General features: G+C 41.3%; 1 protein-coding gene across 1 annotated transcript in view; it reads right to left on the bottom strand.

Annotated features, from left to right (window-relative positions):
• LOC138527770 (matrix metalloproteinase-20-like) overlaps positions 1-23133 on the bottom strand; it is a 307602-nt gene that overhangs the window by 142462 nt on the left and 142007 nt on the right. The window contains exons 4-5 of the mRNA XM_069639052.1: positions 20385-20516; positions 1875-2036 (exon numbers count right to left, since the gene is read on the bottom strand). Of these exons, the coding sequence (XP_069495153.1) occupies positions 1875-2036; positions 20385-20516 (294 nt within the window). The remainder of the gene's footprint in view (positions 1-1874; positions 2037-20384; positions 20517-23133) is intronic.

The raw sequence follows: 23133 nt of genomic DNA, 5'->3' as shown, positions 1-23133 counted from the left end.
CCCTCACCAGAAAGCAGGACTTCAGAAGCAAAGACGATAGACCGGGCAAATATCATCCTTTGTTGGTGCTGACTAAAAGGCGCCAAAACCACAGACCGACTAATGAAACTGAATAAATCTCTGCCAAGGGTTCTCTCTCTCTCTCTCTCTCTCTCTCTCTCTCTCTCTCTCTCTCTCTCTCTCCCTCCACATCTATCTCTCTCTCTCTCTCTCACTCTCTCTCTCTCTTTCACTCTTCTAAGCCCCAGCCTTTGCCCTCTCATCTTTATCAGCTTTCCACCCTACTATGCCTTTTTTTCACATGCACAAATTCTCTGGTCTGACAATACCTCAGTGCATTTGCTTCCGTTTCACATCTCAGACTATTGTTGAGGAACTTGTAGTGCTAACCAGTTCACATCTATTCTGACTCTATATCTTATTGCACACTTCAGGACTCTTCCAGCCCTCTTTAAGGGGACCACCATTATACCCGCCCTAAATAAAGCAACCGCTGACCATAACACTTTGGACCTGGGCTCTTTCAACCTGATTCTTCCAAGGTGCAAGTGTGGTCTTCACACATATTACCTCTAACTTGAAGGCTGCAACATGCACTGACCTCATCCAGACTGTGGCGCAGAGGCAGCAACAAAATAGTACCAACTTACATTTCTAACTTCCTCAACATTTCTCACCACTCATACCTCTCATACATCTTCTTCATTCTCATTGGCCTCTTTGCAGCCTTAGTCACTGTCAATCATCGACTCTGCTTCCTGCACTGTGTCCTTCACCAATTACTTTTAAGGTCTTCCACTGCTTCCCAAAGCTAAGTATGTGATCAATAAATAGCATAGTAATAGTAACAATCCACATTATACCAAACAGATCATTAATTATCCATCTACTAAAACAATGGAACCTCCTCTGTCACAATACTTCTAATTGTGTTCTATCAGGAATCTTCACACATACTTCATTAACTCTCTGTAAACTCATCTCTTCTTATTGTACATCATACTACTGCTTTGTTAATATCACGCAAAACTTGTTCTCCTTCTCCTTCTTTCCTCAGTGAACAATCCTCTTACATAACCAGCTGAATTTCCAGAATTAATCACTTAATCATGCTGCATTGCATAATTCTCAACTCCTCTAAAAAAAGATGATCTTCCTTCCAGCCTACAACCCCACATCTTTTCTGCACTCTCATATGTTGATGCCCTCACTCCATCTCCCAAAGTGTGCAGCCATGGTGACCTTTTTGACGTGACATCAACAATGTATTACCACTACTGTAACAGCCATCACTCTCAACCTCTTGAACATCTGAAAAATCTATCCCCACCTCAGCTATCCTACATTAGAACACTGTGATTGGCACAGTGGTTCTCAACAGATTGGAGTTCTGCCCTTGCTTCCTCATGGGGATGTCCTTCAATTCCTTTTCCCTTCTCACAAAAGTATTGAAATTTGCCAAACCATCCACGATAATCCACTATCCTCACTCACCTCTGCTCATTGCCTCCATTGACCGCATGGGGTAATAGAGTTAGGGGATACACAATCCTACATTATGGAATGACATACCAAGAGTGAGATAATAGAACAAGACAACCACTTAAAAAGCAGAAAGGTCATAGAGATCATGCAGTTTAAACAATCCTCCTCTAACAAGAGAAGCATGAACAAACATGAATTAAGAAGTTACTAGAATTTGCAACCCTGGAAATATTCTTTGTCCTTCCACTGTGCCATGTGACTAACACCTGTGCGTATACTCCCCTATGCTTCTATACCCACCACACTTCAGTCCACACCTACGTTTCCCCTCCTAAGATTTTACTAGTTGGTAAATGAACCTTAATTAAATATATATGTTGCTCACTTACCATACAGAGATTGAATTCCAACAACATCATCAAGTGAAAGCTGATAGGTGCTTGGATCAAAATATTTATACTTTGGATACATCAAAGCATTGGGATCTTTTGAATGTCCCAGTCCGAGCGCATGTCCTAGCTCATGTGCAACAACATTGAACAAATCATACCCTGAAAAGAAAACATTCTAGGTTAATTCAGATATTATAACAAGTGTGTGTGTTTTAAAGTGCATCAAAAGGAAATGGAGTAGCATGTTATATCACTGTTGTAGGTTCTAATGATTACTGAACATATTTGCTAGTTGCAGACCACAGAGATACATATCGGCCTGAAAAAAGTGTAAAGACACAACTCTCACATCAGCTGTTATTAAAGGCTTCAGACACTTCATACCGTCATCTTCGTCATACAGTACATCTGTAAACCAACAATGTTTCTGTTGATGCCAGACATGATGTAGTAACACAAATGACGATTCAACCACCATCAACTAATTGAGCCTTCCCTTTAGTGAATCACAATTGACTTAAAAAACAGAGGAAATTCTCTCAATATTTTTAACAAGAAGGGATTGAGTATTCTTTCAAGGGCTAGCTATACGTTTGCTTCATGAACAAAGCTTATTTTCCCCAAATGCTTGTCAGAAGTCATGCTTAATTGGCCATATTCTGTTAATAATATCAGTAGGAAGAATCATCACATACCAGTGCCTCAATTATCTCACCTATAAAAGCACCCACTCGAAAATCTGCATATTAAAATCATCAAATATTGTGATTCTATAAAACAAATTGCTGTACAAATTTAAAAAGTCCTGCTTGCCATTAATTGAGTGTGCAAGAAAACCAATAAGTGAAATAGGATGTACATTTAATTAATTTACATTATCAATTGTTGTCCTAAGTAAAATTCAACAAATAACACAAAGCCCTACTTGCTATTTGTGTATGTTATGTGAAAGATGTCTAAATACAACTGAGAAACCAGGCCTGTACACTTTTATGCCTGGTTCCCAAGACCACAGGTTAAAAGTGTAATTCTCTGGTAGAGTTTAGCCAGTAATCAATCACATAAATCTGTTAGCTTAACAAAATAGAAATATGTATTTGAAACACACAGTGATTCTTATGAATACAGCAACATATGGCATTCTGCCTTTTACCACCTTCATCATCTTTTTTTTTAAAAAACTTTATTTATTGTTGCACACAGGATTAGCACATACATATCTATGTTCAAAATTTCTAACAGTACATCGTACACAGTTATTCTCAGTCTGAGTCTTGATTTTCGGTTTCTGCTTTATCTGATAGATACTGTTTGTACCTGTCCGAAATATTTCTAGGCCTGGAAGTGGGTAGCACCGAGTCTATATATAGCTCTTCTGTGTCGTTAGTGCATAGCATATCTCTGTCCCAGTCCACCTTGCTTGGTGGTGTTACACTTTTCCACCTCATTAATATTGCTCTTCATCTTCATCATCTTTAACCTTTTTAAATGTATGGCAGAATCATTTATGACCACCTGTGCATGCCTTTTTCATGGCTTGGAGATTAGATAGTAACTGTATTCAATGTACATATTTACATAACCTTCTAATATTACAAGTAATTGAGACATGTAGGATATCTGTGGATTGAGATTTCACCTGTGATTTCGGTCATGTGGGTCTCAATAATGTAAGAACTTCACAACCAAAGCTTTGAGTGTTAAAATGGATTTGAGTCCGCATCCAAAACTCCAGATGGGAAGAGAGAAACAGCCCTTTATCACATGGTAAAATACATTGGGCCAAAAATAACAGGTGCGGGGGGATACTTGGGAGTGTTAGTTTCCGAAGAGAACCATTTGTAAGTCCTGTCCAATGAGGCACAGTTTCATCAAATGATGCTGCATGGGTGGAATTCATCTTTTGGGAAGCCCAAGCCCACAAACAATCGAGAGCTCTTGGAGAAATCTGCAGCTGAAGGGGCTTGTCCGACCAGAGAGTTACTGAGTGGAATTTGGACTTGGATATGACAGATGTGAATCCCTTTAAAAAAGCCTTTTTTACAGATGGAGCCTGATGCAGAAACCTTGCCCAAGTAAAAACCAGATTGCCTGAGAGAGATTTTGAAAGCAAGGGACAGTCTGGGAGCAGTGATTACCTGAATGAAATGCACAGAACCATGATATCCCTTCCTGACCAGTACCTTTAAAAGACAAACCAAAAGAGAGTATAACAATACCTGTACATTTAGATGTATGTTTCAGGAATTAGTTAAACCCTTGAGAGCAACGGAAAGTCCTTTCGGGGAATCCATAACTGGCTAGGGCACTGGATGGGGACAGGCTGTAAGGTGAACTTTCTGAAAGGGATTTTAAAATAGTGACCCCGGAATAATATTTGCACAGGGCACACAATATTTTCTGACATTAGCTGAGCAAATTATTTTCCAAGTATTCACAGAGATAATATATGTCTGGATTCGTGAAATCGAGTAGGTCATACTTACAGGTTTCCAGTAAAGTATTTAGCTGCTTGATCGGTGGAACCCATAGTTTACTGAGTAAAGCTATATCATTAAAGTGAAGTGTGAATGTGGTTATTTTGTCCTCTTTACTTTCAAGAAAAGGAGTCCAATTTTCCAAATAACATGTGCTCCACAAAAAATAAATCACTCTGCATTAAGCGGACTTCTGATTGACAAGTCGATATTAAGAATTGTCTCCGTTATATTCTCATACTTGCTTTACATGTTAAATGAACCTATATGTTTTGCACTCTGAATACATAAGCTTCAATCCTAAACCCGAGCTGGTATACTGAATAGTACAACATTATGCCCTGTATTTTACATATGTGCCTACATTATAAACCTGTTGATTTACCCTGCATCTAGAATTAGATTATGCATAGAATGTAAAAGTTATTTATTAATCCAAAGTATATTACTTCTCTGATGCCCTGACTTATCGATGGTGGTAGAAAAACCTAGGTGAAATGCTTATCGTAAAACATTTCTCTGATACCAACACTTGTTGACGGTTTTAGAGAAAACCAAGTGAGAGATATACATTGTACATTTCTGGTGATACATTTGAAATGTTGTTTAGAATAGTTATTCAAATTTGCATTTACGCAAATGGGAGTCAGCGTGTACTGTGAATCCAATTAGAGAGGCAAAAGCTGCCAATACCTTTCATTCTTTTGAGTAGGCAAGCTAGCTGTACTTCTGTGTAAATAATATGTTGGGTGATTTTGCCAGCATGAAGTTAGGGGACCAACTATGAATTTGATGTACTATTGTAAATATAATAGAATATTCAGATCAAAAACAGCCTGTTCCTTGTCCTAGAATTTTGGGATGGGATTGTTGTGGTAGGCGATGTAAGGTCATGGAGCGCGTCACTGCATGAGTGGAAATTACGAGACCACCTACTGGTATGCAAGAAGGGTCATTTGCCTGGACACTGCTTTGTTTCCAAGCTGTGGCTGAGCTGATGCAGTAGCACGGATTCAGGTGCAAATTCTGCAATCTCAATGTCAATGGGCTAGTAAGATCGTTGTCTTGTCTCCCCTTGTTCCCCTCCCATGCCTCGTCACGCCTTCAAACACTTGTGTATAGGCACGCTATGAATAAAATATCATATCATACATCATATCAAATGAGACTGGTGGGAGAACCCATCAAGAGAGCGGGATTGGATGTTTGGCTGCATGCTCCTTCTTTGTGACCCTCACTTTGCTCAAGCTAGCAAGTGAGATTGTATTTGGTTGTCCTGAGAATTAACAGTAGATCTGGGGACGATTCCAAAGAGTCCAAACGAATAAACAACGTTATTGTAACTTGAACTGAACAGATCTGGGAAGGACCGGGCATATTCACGTGCTGCTTTTTTTCCAACCTCACTGAGCATATTTCCAAGATGTCACTACATTTCAAAATTGTCAGCATGTGTTTCTGAGAGGTAGGTTTATGTCTATGTAGGAATTTGCAAAACCATGACCAGATGTGTTATTTTTCAATGTGTGTGTGTTACATTTATGCTTGCCGGTTATTATTAAAGTGGACGTAATCATAGTGGTGAAATGTGCTGAGGAGGTGGGTGGCAGGATTTCTGACTGTGTTACGCACTGAAATAAGAGAACTGGAACCAGTCCCATTTTGATACTGGTATAGCTACAAGCCTCCCTATGCACAATATTATTTGTGGAAACAATAGGTTATGGATTTAGCATTGCCTCACAGTTCACCGCCGCCAGGCATGCATTACTGGCTATGGTCATAGCCCTAGCCAATAAATCTAAATTCGCCATTATTTATTTTCCTTTAGATAAAAAATGGCTTTTGATTTTGTTTCTGAAAAGGACAACTTTACGTGCAAACTTTCTGCCTGAATGCCCATTTACTGGGATCTGTGATGCTGCATGCACTGCGTTCATTTCTGCCCTCCCTTCCCCCTAACTGCGTAATACCCCATTACTTCATGAGTCCCCAGCCTCTTTTAACCCCTAACACCGTTGCAAGGTTCTGAGGGTGCTAGTGGGAATGTCATAAATGCATGCTCTGGGCATGGACGGGTTTGTTCAACAAGTGGGGTCTGCAGTAAATGTAATAGCTCCCACCCAAGCCAGTGTCCAGAGAGGGAAGTGGGTTTGTTCTGCCTCCTGGCAGAATGGCATGCGTGTGAGCAATCGAGTAGCGAGGGATCCCAAACAAATACACGTTGTTTAACCCCTTGCAAAATGGCTTTAAATATTGGGTTAAGATGGTGACAAATTAAGTCAAAAGCACAGTTTACAATTCGTTGCTTAGTGTAAGACATAAAAAGAATCAGTCAGATGACAAGTCCCAACAATGGACAGGGGTATTTTCCACTAATGCCAGTGTAGAACATGTTTTTATGCTGTTTGTGCCCACAGAGGTCCATGCTGGTGCACCTTTATATGGCAGTATTCTCACATAAGAACATACTCATGTTTGCTTTTACCACAATACCAGTAATAATATTATTACAAAAAATGTTCATGCTGGCTCTGCCAATACATGCCACCAGTATCTACACGTAAGAATATACTCCTGTTGGATTTGCCTTAATGCCAGTAAAGAAAAGTCAGGCCACAGTAAGAAAATCATCTTCTACAAAAAAATTGTAAAATGAAAGAAAAACAAATCAACTCAAATATGTCTTAAATAAATTGCTATATAATACAAAAACAATATCCCGATATTACAATGCCTAGTCCAACTCAAACATCCTGTGCAATGGCACCACGTTCTGTACCTAAAGTCATGCATTTTTCTCCTATGAATGTCCCTTCAATATGCACGTTGTATCACAATGGTTTCAAGGTAGAAAAAAGCAAGCTTACCCCTCTATACATGACGTATCACATTTGTCTTTCATAAATAGGCCTCTAGTTGTACGTTATATCTATCACAATAGCTCATTAACAAGGAAATACAACCTGCACGTCCGCTGGAACAACGCAGGAAAAAACATGTCCTTTTCATTACGGGGCAGTTAAGTGCAACAATGTAAATAGAGCCAAAACAACGACACTGAAAACGGACTCTATTGTGTCATGTCTTTAAATGTGTTATCACAAAGGACCATCTTGCTCATGTTAACAGAGTGTGATCTTAACGATCTTGCTGGATAGATTCCCGTGATAATACCAACAATCTATCTTATCGAGAGACATAAAGATAATATTGTCTTCGTGCTGTTTGGAAATGAATGAATTGTTGTAAAGGAAACACTTTAATTGAAATAACAACAAATTCAAATGTAACATGTGATCCTGGCTGAATGTCTGCATGTCACTGTTTCTCATCACAACGCAGTCTATTAAGCAGCAATTGATGTGAATACAATTAAAAAAATAAAAACTAATAGATGGTAGTGTTGAGCTTCCTCCTGATCTTTAATGTTTTACTTTACTGTATACTCATAAAATATACAAATCTGAGAAAATACATCCATATTATATTACAGAAAGCATCTGAGGTTCCAATCTTCATTCATCCCTAAAGGAAAGATGATCTGTAATCTAGTTCTCCAGAAGGACTCACTCTGCATGAAACATCTCTCACGGTCTCCACCACTAGGATGTCTAGAAATCAAATCTATAATTTGGAATTTCTACACTTGGTGCTGTTGCTCCATATAGGCTCTTTCTACAAGTGATTTCAAATTCCTGTTCTGGGTTTCTCTCTTATGCTCTCCAATACATTCCTTCATGGAGCTTGTCATTTCGCCAACATAGATTTTACCACATGGATATTTTAAACAATAAACTGTACATTTTGTAATAAAGGTTGCAAAATGTCTAATTTTTCCTCGGTTAGAGGATGAGATCTTTCTCCGGCTAGAGGCTGATGCAATGTGTTTCCTGAAATCACATTTTTACAGTTGATTGTGTTCAAACGTGGATACGTTTTGATTTTTGGTGGTTGAATATATGTTTGTATGCTATTTTTGGGAAATTCCATACACATTTTCTGTAAGTTAGGTTTCGTGTGGAGAATCGACCAGTGGGTTGCCATTAACTTTATGACCTCATGGGCCACCGGTCCAGATGTGACGGAAAATAATAGATGTGATGTAACACTGTTTGATTTCAGTTTATATTGTAATAACTCTTCTCTTGATTTCAATATAGTATTCAATGAAGCTTTGTAATATGCTTGTTCCAATATGGAGCAAGGATATCCACGAGACAATAGTTTTGACTTTAACTTGATGGCACCTTTCTGGAACTCATTGATGTCTGAGCAGATTCTCTGTGACCGCAAACATTGGGAGTACGTAGATTGTTGACCAATTGTCTAGGATGAAATGAGTCCCAATTCAATCATGCATTTCAGTCAGTCTTCTTTTGAAGAATCGTAAACCTCAGTTTCTTGTCTGTTGATACATTCACATTGGTATCTAAGAATGTAACCTCAATGTCAGAAAAGGTTGAAGTAAATTGTATGTTCCTGTGGATATGATATGATATGATGTTTTATTTATATCACGCTCATACACAGGTGTTTCAGAGCGCGACTAGGCAAAGGGAGGGAGAACAGGGGAGAAAACAAAAACAAACGATCTTAATAGGCCCATTGCCATTGAGAGCACGCAAGTGCATAGGGAAGGGAAAAAGGGGGATAGTGCATGGGAGGGAGGAGAAATTGGAAAGTGCAGAGCATAGGAGAGAAACAAGATAAATAATACATTAATGAATAAATAAATAAAGGTGATCAAGATCAGTGGTAGTGCAGCTAGAGAGTGGCAAAGTGCAAGTCAAGTCAGATAGGGTATATCTGATAAGTGTTGAAGAAGAATGGGAGGAAACTGTATGGGTACAGATACAGGCCCCAGTGCAAGGGATGGCCAGGAGGCAGTACGAGAGGGTGGCAGGGTGAGCAGGTAACTGTGCCCGAAGGACAGGGGGTGGCCAGGTGAGACAGTGCCAAGAGAGAAAACAGATCAACAGGGGAGAAGAGGGGCAAAGGCAGAGGTGAAGAGGAATGTCTTGAGAAGCTTCCGGAACTGTAGATGGTTCTCCTCAAATTTCAAGTTGGCAGGGAGTCAGTTCCAAAGGGAGGCCGCAGCCGAAGACAGAGATCTGCCCCCTGCTCGTTTCTTTGAAAAACAGCTGACCCTGAGGGAGTTAGAGGTAGAGGATCGAAGGGCTCGAGAGGGGGGGTATTTAAGGAAGGATAGTTGAAGGTATTTTGCACCCAGGCCCCAGAAATCCTTGTGGACAATGCAAAGGGTTTTAAATGTAATCATTGCATCCACTGGGAGCCAATGGAGGGAATTCAGAGCTGGAGAGATACGATCCCAGGGCTTGAGGCCAAGGACAAGTCTTGCGGTCCTGTTCTGGATTAGTTGTAAAGGGCAGAGAGTGGAGGAAGGTAGATTTATAAAGAGGCTGTTACAGTAGTCCAGCCTAGAGAGAATCAGAGCTTGGGAGACAGTGAGCTTCTGAGGGAATGAGAGGAAGGGAAGAGTACCTTTGAGGAGGTGTAGTAAGAAGTTAGACTTTTTAGAGACTCCAGAGATGTGTTCGGTGAAGGAAAGTGTGGAGTCAAAGATGACCCCGAAGTTCCTAGCTTCGCAGGTAGGGGCAGGAGGAGGGCCAAGGGAGGCCGGCCAGAGAGTGAGGGGAAAGGATGGAGAGGGTGTGCCAATGAGGAGGATCTCAGTTTTGTTGGCATTTAAACAAAGATCATTGGCTGCACACCAGTTTTGAATGGCGATTAGACAGTCAGAGATGAGGGAGGGAGAGGAGGTGGCTGAGGGAAGCCTGAACATGAGTTGGGTGGGGTCAACATAGCACTGGAAATTTGAGCAAAAAATGGAAATGCAGTAGGCGAGAGTTGCCACGTATTGGTTGAACAGCCAGGGTGAGAGGTTAGACCCCTGGGGAACACCACAGGTACAGAGGGAGATAGAGGATAGGAAGGACCCACGTTGTACCTGGGAGGGCCTATCAGAGAGAAAGGAGGTCAGCCATGCCAGAGCCTGATCAGTGATATCCAGGTTGTCACAGAGACGATTGAGCAGGGTGGTGTGGTTGACCGTATCGAAAGCAGAGGAGAGATCATGTAGGGTAAGGACAGAGGGAATGTTAGAGTCAAGGTTGGAGAGCCTTCATGGAAGTTCAGGAGAGCAGTTTCCATACTTCTGGCAGCTGGATAGCATTTACAAATTTAAAGACATTTTAGATCACATTCTGGTCCTTCCCACAGAAAAAAACACATCATCAATATATCTTATCCATAATAAACCACCATTTTGCCAATCAACAGAAGGTAAAATGACATCTCCCTCTAATCTTTGCATGAATACATTTGCATAAATTGGGGAAAATAGTGCCACAATTGAAGTGCTTTTGGTTTGTTGAAATAATTGTGTGTTTAACCTGATATAACTATTATCGAGAGCACAATTTAAGAGTTCACATAAAAATCCAAAATGTATATCCGAAACGTGCATCTTCGGCAGGGCCTTTATCAGGGAATTAATTCCTTCTTGATGAGGGATGTTAGTGTAGAGACTTGTTACATCTAATTGCATATTTCCAATTTTGTGTTTAATTATGTAGTGTCTTTTAAATGATGCATATTGTTTCTAACTAAAGGTTGTAATTTATTATGAATGTAGATGAAGAGTTCTTCAAAGATGAAATCATTTTTTTGCCACAATTGGCCTACCCGAAGGCCTACCCGAAGGATTGTATGGATCTTTAGGTATATTTGGTAATCAATAATCAAAATGGAATGGTTCGACTGCATTGAAAATATTGGGTCCGTATCTAATGGTTGATAAGTCTCTGCATAATTTAAGTTTCGGGAAGACTAGGTTTGCTGTCACAATGCGCACACAATATCAAATAGAAAGCACAATTTGCTGATGATATTGAGTGATTTTAATCAACAACGTGGGCTCCACTCATTTCATTTAGCAGCGGACGCGCTGCATTGCTCTATTTTACTAAAACGTTCTCCGTGCAACTGCAAGTTATTGTGAGCCCACGTATTACTTTTCATTTCTATTTAAGGTTCAATACCTGCACGAGATTTTCAGATTGATCAAGATTAAGCCTAGGAAAAGAGCATGAAGCTCGAAACACGTGTCAGGCTGCAACGTTGTTGATTAAAATCACTCAATATAATCAGCAAATTGTGCTTTCTACTTGATATTGTGTGCGCAGTGTGAGAGCAAATCCAGTCTTCCCTTATCTTTTTACTCTGTGGGTAATTTGGCAGGTTCCCACTACCGCTCTCAGCCGCAGCCCATTAGCAAGCACCCAAACTTGTCATCCATGCGCTGCACCCTTTAGGGTCCTCTCTCTGCGATTTTTCTTGTTTCATCATTTAAGTTTCCCCAACATTCATCCATATATGTCACAGTGTCCATAATAACAATCACACCACATTTATCTCATTAGTTGTCGATTAGTGCTTAGTATGCTGGTGGGCTGATTTACCTGCAGCAAAGAGCTGGCTGTAAATCAGTCACCCCACTGGCAGAAGACAGACATTATTGATGAGCAGCCAGATGGTATAGATGTTTCTTCTTCAACATCTGTTTAACAGCGTGAAAGGTTTGACGAATCAGTGCTGGATTACTTTGGCGAAATAAATAAATACATTAATTGATGATAACAAGTAAAGCAGTTCCACTTTTTGTGAGATAAACGTCCTATCTCTCAAACAGTTTAAGTTGTTTGACATACCAATTTCACATAGTACCAAGTCAGCCCCATTGTTGTAACCCCCTCACACCCTGACCCCTCCTGCAAGTCATGATACTCGAGTCGCCATTGCTTTCACAAAAAACGCCAATTAAACATGCCATGCCCCTGTCAAAACATGTTCATGCTCCAATGCCTTCCTTAGGCCCCAGCTTTGCATTCACAGACACACACAGTTTCAACCACTAGTCGAGCACACCGACTGCTTCTCTGTCATTCACATGAGCACCCAGAAATTCACACTGCATTCACATTCACACTCACACCCGTGTATATGATAGCAACATTCATTCATATGCAAGCACTTACACACAACCCTCCAATACATACAACAGCGCACTTACCCACCCCTGGCATTCATTCACGCATGCATTTCTAAATAATGATAATGATAATGATGTGTTTATTTTTATAGCGCCTTAATCCAAAGCGCTTTACAGAGCACTCATTTACATACAATACCACCCATCCGAAATTGGTACATACAATCCTCGCACTCACACATTCACACAAAAAAAAAGAAAATCATTCCCTGTTTCCCTCCAGACTCAACAACACACTGCCTTCTCAGCTGCTCTGTAGGATGGAGAGAGACTCCTGCTGACCAGCCCATGCAGAGCTGCTGAGTGGGCATTTTTGCAGATTTAGGCTGGGCCTTTGAATGTATTGAACTCTACCAGTTATGGTTATCCAGTGATTATACATAACAAAAAACATAGAATGAGATTTTAACAAATAAAAAATAACCCAAAAATACAGAATTAAAAAAAAAGATATGTGGGGGTGGGGTAAGGGGTTACATCTTGTGGGGAGGGGTTTGAGGTGGGGTATTAAACATGAGGAAACAAGGGGGTACGGGGAGAACCCCCCAATAAAAGAAAACATTATCATTTGGTATTTTCGTCTGTATTTTGGGTCAGTTAAAATGCCATTCTCTATTTTTTGGTTCGATAAAATCACATAGATCCATTAATGTATTGTGCATTTCCGGTTGTACAGTCCTGGCAACAATTTTCATAGCGGTTAAGTATTGTGGTCACTGTGAGGTGTTTGATGCCCCCATTTTACAAAATCAGTTTTCTCAGCGCACCATCATCCCATAAAAATAACTAAATCACTAGCTACACCGTCCAAAACAATGGTGTGGCAGCAGACTAAAAATCATTCTGCACATGGCAGCTCGTTTGGGACATCTGAACATGGTTCCCACGCCCAGAAATGCCTAGAAACACTTGTCTGCAGGTGCGTCATAAATACAGGCCATTCTGTCACCTCCCCTTTTAGTGGGAGACAGGAAAGTCTTCAAAGCCGTTACAGGTTGTCCACGAACATGCCTCTTTGTGTATGCAAGGTTTTGATGGTAGATGGTAGAAGCCACACAGGAGCACACATCGTGGATAAAGTGGTACAGGTGGCAGCAAAGTGGCTAACTCCCTGGCAACTTGCAGTGGGCTTTGTGGCAGCAGACATTTTCTCCAAAACCATTGCTGCACTAAGGCTCAGGAAAACAATTCATGTGCATGCGTTGCACATGTTCTCTAGCTTTTGTTGAAACATTTTCTCAGTGATTGCTTCCCTGTTCATGATATTTTTGCTGTGGTACACAAGACCTTTTCTTATTTAAGACAGTCATACAGTGCCAGAAATTATTTCAGTGTGTTGCAGGTGCAGCACAAACTCCCACACTGCCAGCTAACAATGTCTGTTCCAAGCAGCTGGAATTCAACATTGCATATGCTTGACCCACTTTGTGAGCAAAGCAATACTGTTAGTAATTATATCTTCAGTCGCAGTTGAGAATTCAATGGGGTCTACTTCTCGCCGACTCAGTGACCGCTCTTGCTTAATTATTTCTATTTGCTACAGCCCTTTTAAGAAGCAACACAGCATGTGAGTGAAAGCTCTGTGTCACTGAGCAAAATACCTTCCTCAATGTATTTGCCCAAAATAAACCTTTCCAGAAAAGAAACAGAACATGATGGCATGGGCAAGTCAGACACTGAACAGCTGTGAAAGTACAGCTGGCATCCTTCCAGCATGAACGACATAAGAAAGTATCTTTTGGTGTCATTTATTGACTGTTCTTTAAGGTCAAAGTGGCTGAATTTCAGACAGGCAGTAGGACAAAATGTAGAGAATATGCAGTTGGAATATGCAGGGCTGCACTCAAGAGGCATTTGCAAGATCTCTTGTTTGCAGTGCAGAGGCTTAATGCACAGGCACCAGCAACAACCGTAACTTCAAAACTAAAACAGCCAGTAAGACGCCTGTCACCATCTGGTAGCACCCTCTCCACTGTAACTGTTTCTGGATCAGTGGTACCCATGTAAGGGGCACAACTCTCACACATAAACCACTTTTGGACTTGTTTCCAGAGTCTGCATTCGTCAATGTTTCTAGACCATAGAGAGCAACAGGTAGCAGTAGTGGGCCTACAGCTACACAGATGACAGATGCAGGTTTGATCATTGCATGTCAGCTCAGCAAGGACGATGAACAACTGCAGTATTGATTCTCCAAGTTGTCTGTGTGGCAAAGAACACTTGTCCGTTTAGCCATTGACATCCCCCTCAGCTAGTTTACCGTCAGAGCACATTTGTATTGCTGCTGGTGCTTTTGTCTCTTACAACAGGTACTGCTCTCTGTGGCTCTTGTAGAACAACTGACATAAAGTAAAATGAATGAGCACCATATCCCAGTCGACACTGGCAAGATACTGTTACTTTTGCAAGCACAGTGATAGGAACTTCAAAGTCAGTTACAGATCATAGTTGAGACATTGTATGATCAGCCGTATCCCAGTGGACATGGCCTCCTGGGCAGTGGATGGGGTTTGGGAGCAACTGTGGGTTACTTTATTACTACTAGCTCAGGCTCTGGTAATTAAATTATATTGTGGTGGTGATGGATGGTGCTGATGGAGGTGATAATGAACAACAATTTTGATGGGGCAGCCACCCAAAGTACCAAGTCTTTCTTTCTTTTTGTGTCTCTACTATCAGAGCATAACACACGTGTGCATTATCAATTTAATTCGGATGTTTCAATGGTTAAACAGAGTCATTCAATTACTCATGTTCTACAGCTCTCCTGTCCTAAAGGGGTGATAGCCCACACTAAATTGGCACATCTCTCCTGTCCTGCAAGGTTGAGGGCATGCGCCCACCTTATAAATCTCTACTATTCTGCTGGGATGATGCGCGACACACTCAATATGTATGTCTCGCCTGTATCACCAGAGATGGGTACGCACATAATGTGTACATCTCTCCTGTCCCGCAGGGGTAAGGATGCACAGTCAATTGTTAAGCCCCTCCTGTCTTGTAATGTTGAGGTTAGATACTAACATTTGACATTTCTCCTGAACATATGGTTCTTAAATAGGTAGCATATTGTGCAGTAGATGAGATGCAGAGTAACTCTTACACGAAATAATCAAACTGACTTAGGAAGAAGGTACATTTGTTTTACTGTTTTAATATCAATTGTCTAAAACAGGGAATTTCAACGGACATCAACGGACATCGCACAGCATGATCTCACTCACATTTATATAGTGAAAACTCATCATACGTGATGTCATACTACATGGCAAATAAGAAAAACCTATGTGGGGTTGTGATAGGCGTAAAGGGAATATCTAAGCATACTTTCTATAAGGGATCGTGTTGTGATTGGGTCTCTACAGTTAGGTGGACAACTTATGCCTCCCCTAGTGCAAGTCATCTTCAACTGTTTTTTGACACACAGCTCATCATTGGCTATCAAACTATGAGGCTCTTCGTTATATGGGCTCCTGTAATTGGTTGGCAAGCGTGTGCCCTTCTGGAACATTCGGCTCACTAGCAGCATGTAAGCTGGTACCCCAGGTGTCAGTGGGTGGACTTTGACCATGTCTCCCCACCCAGTTAGCCCAACATCTCTCATCACCCATGCTTTCTGCCATAGAGATTGCCATTGAACTTGGCTTTGCAAAGTATTCTTGCTCCTGGGAATATATGGGAGAGTGAGCACATGCTATTTGAAGTCTAGATCTGCATGCCCAACTTCTATTTCCATCCATAGCCCACGTGACAGGAAACCGCAATTAGATACATTTTCTAGCATTTAATTGTATTAACTGAATAAAACTTGACACTCATGTGTTCTTTCTTTGCACCTTAACAAGGAATGACTCAGCTTCGCACGTTCACTGTTCTTTAAGGATATATAACCAGTTCTTGGCTGCTCCAGTCTTTGACACCAGGCCAGAAAGCCTTTCTCAGTCCTTCCTCAAATCCAGCTGCTTTCTTTCTGCTACACAACTTTCAGCCATCTTCTCCATGGGCTTAAGTTTACTAAAATTGTGGCACCGATGTCCAGATTCTATATAGTGGCGGCACTGCCAGCAGTCTATTCACTATGGATAGCCAGCTTCTAAAATTACTTAGTCTACTTGCGTTGCTGCATCTGTACAGTTATTAAAAGGCTTGCATTTTCTGCAATGCTCTTCACATGTGCAATTTTCACTTTGCATATGAAAATTTACTTGATTCTTTACTTTGGAATCAGATTCGATAAAGTCTATACATCCTCTTCTTCAGCGACTCTTCTCAGTGCGTCACGCTCATCTCTTGTGATGTCACCAACTTCTCTTTCTTCCGATTTCATATTCCTTCTGGGACCTCTTCCAAGAGATTGTCATCTCTACAGGGATACATCAGATAGGGTTTTCTTAGTGGATACCTTTTCTCAAAGGCTCTCCGCGGAATAGTCATAACCACTGGTGTCATGCATGGCGCGACTTCAGGCTTTCAGCATATAGGCAGGAGGGGTGCGGGACGTCCTGAAGATGCATTCTGTTGCTCCTCTACACTGCGTTCTCGCAGGTGTAGGAGCAGAACTGGAATTCTTTGAAGAAGAAAATAAAGGTTTTCCCAACTTAAGTAGCAACGTTTTTAAATTCAAATCACAACACAAAGACAATGATTTTCTAGCAAACAAAAGAAATTGCTTCTAAAATAAACTGCCTGAGTGCCACAAACAAAATAAGAAACAAAAATAAAGGTTAGCGATCTAAAAACAATACGTGTTCAAATCACAAATAACACCCAGACTATACCCAACTCCTGCCATGAATCATCTCTGCCTCGCCTTTCTGCAGCCAAACAAAACTCAAAAAGGAAACAGGAAATTCCTGTTTCTTTTAATAGGCTCCGAAATTCAATTTCTGCTTAAAAACTCACCTGAATCCACGTGAGATTACTCGTATCCAACATCAGTATGATGATCAGGGGCAAATTCTCACGCAATGGCCAAATTCATGTACAGGCTCCCGATCTCATTCAAACTCATGAGAGATATTCAGACATCGCAACATTTTGTCAGACTAACCCAACTCTGGTGACTGAGCCTGCAGCCATTTGCAAAGGGGATTTGGGGGAGATTCCCTAAGGTTTACTGGCTTCCAATCCCAGCCAGAATACTCTTCCAAAAAGATACTTCCTATAAGGCAACATCTGCTCACATACGTTCCTACCTAGCTGCAAAACCTTTTTCCTTTGGGGCTCATGCTGGAGCCAAGCCAGCATAAGGCTTGAGCCAGAACTGGTGTCCAAGGAAAAAAAAAGAAATAGAACTTATCCTGCTATGCCCCTACCTACTGGAAGACCATCCTGCTATCAATCAGTATCTGCAATGCTATTGTAGTTCAGTAAGGACCACAATGCCTTACTATTCCGTCAATGACAAGAAGCCACATAGGCACCTCGCGTTCCTTCCCACCCTCATGGCCAGGACACCCCATGCCGCATATTGTAACTCGCCCTTCCATTTTTCATATAAAACCCTCATTGACATGTACAGCGCTTTGTTGTTTCCTAGGTAGGTTAACACTATATGAAACGCAAATACAAATGCAAGAGCCGAGGGAGCATAAACCATTTATTTGTGTTTATAAACTGGTACTAAAATACCACAAACCACTAGCTAACAAAATCACACATCACAAAAGAAGATGTGTTGCAAAGTAAACACGGATAAAGCCACAGTATTAAAACATCCTGATCAAGGCTCAATTACGGGAATGGAGCATATTTGTGGACAAAGCAATCTTTCACAATGTCTAAAAGTGAGTGAAATGCTGCATTGAAATATCCCTCCCTTGAACACTTTTGAACAGTAATGCAGGACAAATACAGCGCAAATCTGCTTGAATTTGTACGCACACAAAATGTTTGGTTTTCTTGGCCTATTAATTAAGATTTACAATCTTTATTCAATCTCTCCAGCTTACGTTTGACTTTTTTTAGTCAAGCTTCAATTTGGATGCCTTTGTTGTAGCTGCTCCTTTCACATTTCACACCTTTTTTCTCTCTCTTTCATTTTAGATTTTATTAATGCTCATTGCAGGGTCATTTTAATTTGATGTCAAAGTGCAGGGTCATTTTTATTTGATGTCAAAGTGTCTAGCCACTTGTTAAAACACACTTTTTATTTACTATAGGTCAACTACAGAAATGTGTTTTGAACAAACCCCTGTTTCAATCTTCTATATGCATGCCTAGAAGAAGAGAGGTGTGAGGGTATGATGTGAGGGTATGAATTTGGTGGACAAGGGGAACCAATCGCCAAGAAGGGAAATGCGACCGAACAGTCCCAGCTCACAAAGGCAAGGCATACCATTGAACAAATAAAGTGAGCAGATCAGGGGCAAGGAGAAAGGTGCCAACTGCAATGGTGAACACTGTCAGGAAACAGCCCTGGAAGGTGTGGACACAAGGTGTGCATGATGCTGTGTTAATGCATATGGATGAGTAACATGAAGAGAGGAAAAAGGAGTCCTAATGCCAGTAAGGAGAATCAGGGTCTTTATTATGCTGGCTGATGCTCGGGAAAAGGTCTATGCTGCCATCTTGTATGTCGTAGAGTGTGTTACCAGAGGCTGAGTGCCAGCCTGGCGAATAAGAAAAGACATTTAATCCTTTGCCAACAGCCCTTCACTGGGCCACCTGGGTGAGGCTGCCCTGGTAAGCAAATATCTGCAAGCACAAGGCACTGTCATCTGTTTGAGCGACATCCAGTCCAAAGTTAGGGCCCTGTAGGTTAGGGTGATGCTGGAAGGTGAGTGAATATCACAGCCAATGTGGTGCAGCCACGTATTCTGAATCAATGCCTGGGTACTTGCTTTGATGAGTTCCAGTATTCATTGTCGGCATGCACCTAGCCAGGTGGGCGAGTGCAGAGTTTGCTCGCAGTAGGCAAAGGTTATGATGTGGATGAGTAGGATTCTCAGCCAATGTGGTGTAAGGTTATTGTTCTGACCACGCCTGCGCTTAGGTAGGGGAACAATTTCTACTGTGCTGGGCCAGGTGTTCTGAGGTGGCTGGTAGGTGCATTGTCCCGGGAGGATAGCTCAGCGGCAACGTGCACGCCTTGGAAGCAAGACGACACGAAGAAACACAGGTTCGATACCCGGGTCCGTGCTTTAGAAACCTCTGGGTGTTTAAGCGCGTTATAAATATACAACTACGACAAAAATAAAAACAATTACGCAACTAAAAAAAACAAACAATTTCTGTAACAGAGCCTCGATTGCCGCGGGCTGTTTGAGCGCTTTAAAAAATGTAAATGACATTAAGGTTTATTTAATAGTGGAGAAGCCAAGTATGAGATCAGGCATTCACACCAGGGGAAAAGTGCTCAGCCAATCAGTTGGCTGGAAACGCAGGCGAGAACTGCTTTGGTTCCACCCATGTTTTGCCCAACCACCTGAGGCCCTTTCCCAGGTGCTGACAATTATTTTAGGTGCCTTGGCATCTTGGCTGCTGGCCCTTTCCTGGTACCTCTCATGGTGCCCCCCACAGGCCGCACGTCATCCCCCTATTTTATATGGCTGTGGCCATCGTTTTTTTTTCACAGGAGACTGGGTCCCTTAAAATATGATACAGAGCCCACCCCCCTTGAAAATAAATAGATCAATAAAACAATGCAGCCCAGGGTTGCAAATTGCTATCGCCCCTTTTTTGGGGGGTGCACATTGCCCATAAAAGCATGAGCCTTCACTGAGACCATCGCTTCGTTTGGGCCTGCCTAGGCTTGGCATCACATGACCATATTCAGCCTTTGAGCACCCCGAAATGGGATGATTGCTACCAGCTCATTCATGCAGTATTACACTGGGATAGACCAGCAGTCAATGAACAACCATTGAAGGTAACACTGAAAGCCAAGTGCCAGCGACACTAACATAGTGCAATGTTCTTTATTTAAAAAACAAACTAAGATTGATGAAAACCTACCTTTTTTTACATATCCCATTGTCCAAAATTCCTCTTCATCCAAGTGAACGTCTCCACCTATTCCTTCTCCTGGTTCATATGCATGAGCGAGAACACCACGTGGCCCATCGAATGGAAAAAAGTCACCGTGCCCTAGAAACATTGCAGAGTACAGGCCAGAGGTCATTCATTTTTATGAATAGAAAAGACTCTTGTTTTAATACTTATAGGTTGTTTATTTTGTACAATTTAAAAATAATGGCAGATAAGACAGAGCTACACAAATGATTCGGGAAGCATTGATGAACCATCAATGTAAAGTACAAAATACAAATTCGCCCTGTATATGTCAAATGGGGGCACAAAGAACGTGGAGAACCTTGGGTATGATCAAGTTCAACTAGTCACAAGCAGTCAGCAATTAATGAATACACCTTCCTCGTTGTTGTACTGCTGCCAAGGAAGCTGTGACGTCTCCCTGCGTCCAACGATGTTATAATGAAGATCTTGTTTTATGTGTAAGAAATGTGCATTAAAGGTTTCTTTTACTAATTTGTACTTCTTGGCAACCAACTCTTAAAGAAGTCTGTAATACATCAAAAGCTAATGCATCATATCATCTTCATATCGATTATATTTTCTGTTAGTCCAATCAAAGGTGTGAAAGGATTTTTGATGCTGCCAGAAAGATAAGTATTTTTTCTCTTTGCTTAAAAGGTATTCGGAAAAAAAGATTTACTGTTTGTTTTTTCTAATACATTTTCTTTTATCAATCTTTTGGTAGGTGCACTAATCAGAAAGCTTTCAGCCGCAGAAGGTTTTGCCCCCGCCCTTGGACTTCATCAGTGGGTGATATCCTCATATACATGATGAGTGGAGCGTTGGTGCTTGATCCATACTCAAGCTCTGACTGGCTGCTTTGATGGCCTTTGGCACTGAAAGACTAAGAATGTGGTTCAGGGTGCTTTCCATTGCTCTAAACCACATTGTCACTTGTCTTGGGACCACCTCTTACTTTTTTTGCGCCCTGTCCCCTTATAAAAGTAGGTTCATTTAACATTTGGAGACTGCATGTACATTTCTTATTGGCTCAATAGGACAGCATACTACACTTTCTGAAAATTGTATTTGGTCCCTGAGGCAAACCCTCTGAAATGTTCAGGGGTTAGCACAATGACTTCAGAACATTACTGGTCAACCCGAGAAAGACCATATTGATTCCCAACCAAACTTGCTCAAATCCAGAACTGGTTGAATGAGTCATGCCTCCACTTTCATCCAGTGCAAACTCCCTCAGCTTTACCATTAACTGTGCACTCCCATTGAAAGCATTCATTGCCAAGAATGCCAAAATAAAATAGAAACAACTTGTCAAGCCTTTCCTCCCGATCCACAGTTTCAGAACAGTTGTAACAAGCTCTGGCAATCTATGAATCTGATGGTGTCAAACCCTGGTCTCAGGGGTCCCAGATGTCATCTTTACCACTTTGAAAGTTGTCTAGCATGGTGGACATGCCTCATCATAGAACTAAGAATGTTCAACCATACCACCCCCATCCTCAAGGAGCTGCACTGTCTGCACCTACAAGCATGCATCATCTTCAAGACAGCGTGCATTTCTTATAAAAAAAAGTCACAATCATAAAAGCACTCTGCCAGGCAGTGAAACGCACCATCTCCAGGGGGCAACGCGTCAACGGAAGCCACGCCACTCCCAGACTGGAAACAAAGACATGGAAGCAAAAAAAGCCCAGGAAACAGGTATGTTCCCACTTCACATCCTGTCCCTGGAAAAGGTTAACAAGGCAGATGAGCTTCATCTGAACCATCTTACATTTCCAGAGACGGACATGGAGAACCTACTATTCAGAGAACATCTCACCTATTTCTCCTCCCAACCCTGCTTTTCACACTTGAGATCCCATTGCTCCATCTACGTAGCCCAGAAACCTCTGCTCCGCTTGCACCCTAGCTTTAAAACCTGGGTGTTCCAGGTTTAATTTGCTCTTTTACATCCCAACTAGTTTATACATTACATACATAAATGCATACTTTATTTAACAAAATGTACATATATTTGATGAATTAGAAAACAGTCCCTTTTTTGCCCAGAAGAATGGACCTCATTCTTTCTCACATTTAAAATACTCTTTTTCATGATCTTTGCTTATCATCAGCTGGACATAATCCTATCTGCTGTTATCTCTCTCAATACAAGTCCTGTAATTAAAGATAGACACTTATTCTGCTTCCTTGCAGTTAGCGAAAGATTGAAGCCATTAGGAAAAAGATTCAGTCAAGTAGGTCTGTTGATTGCACTGATTCAATAGAGGTTTGAGTGCTTCTTCAGTATCAAGCACATCAGATACTTGAGGCTCTTCATTTTAGGAGGAGGTTCAAATATCCAGGCAAAATCTAACTATTGCTGAATTCTTGAAAAAAAACCTTCATTGTTGGCTTTCACCTGGACGTATGTCAAAGTAAAGCCATTATTGCTACTGCTTCAGGTCTTATCTTAGAAGTCAGCGCCAGTCTTTTTGATGTTTCCACTTACTGCTGACAACATACTGCATTGGGTAGACACATACACAGGACAGGGAACGCCATGCCAACGGTTTAGAGCATAAAACATATTCTGTTTTGTTTACTGTATTAATCAACGTTCAGATTAATGTGTGGGATACAGGTTAGGGGAACTATCTAACATGGTGGTGTTACTGAAAAAGGGGAGGGATTCCAAACTGACACCATCCTATCAGCCTGCCTGAAT

The sequence above is a fragment of the Ambystoma mexicanum genome, chromosome 7q (genome assembly GCF_040938575.1).
Source record: "Ambystoma mexicanum isolate Mex_15411 chromosome 7q, UKY_AmexF1_1, whole genome shotgun sequence".
NCBI classification, from domain to species: Eukaryota; Metazoa; Chordata; class Amphibia; order Caudata; family Ambystomatidae; genus Ambystoma; species Ambystoma mexicanum.
The sequence above is the reverse complement of the archived record's forward strand: the minus strand, read 5'-3'. Positions and strand labels throughout refer to the sequence as shown.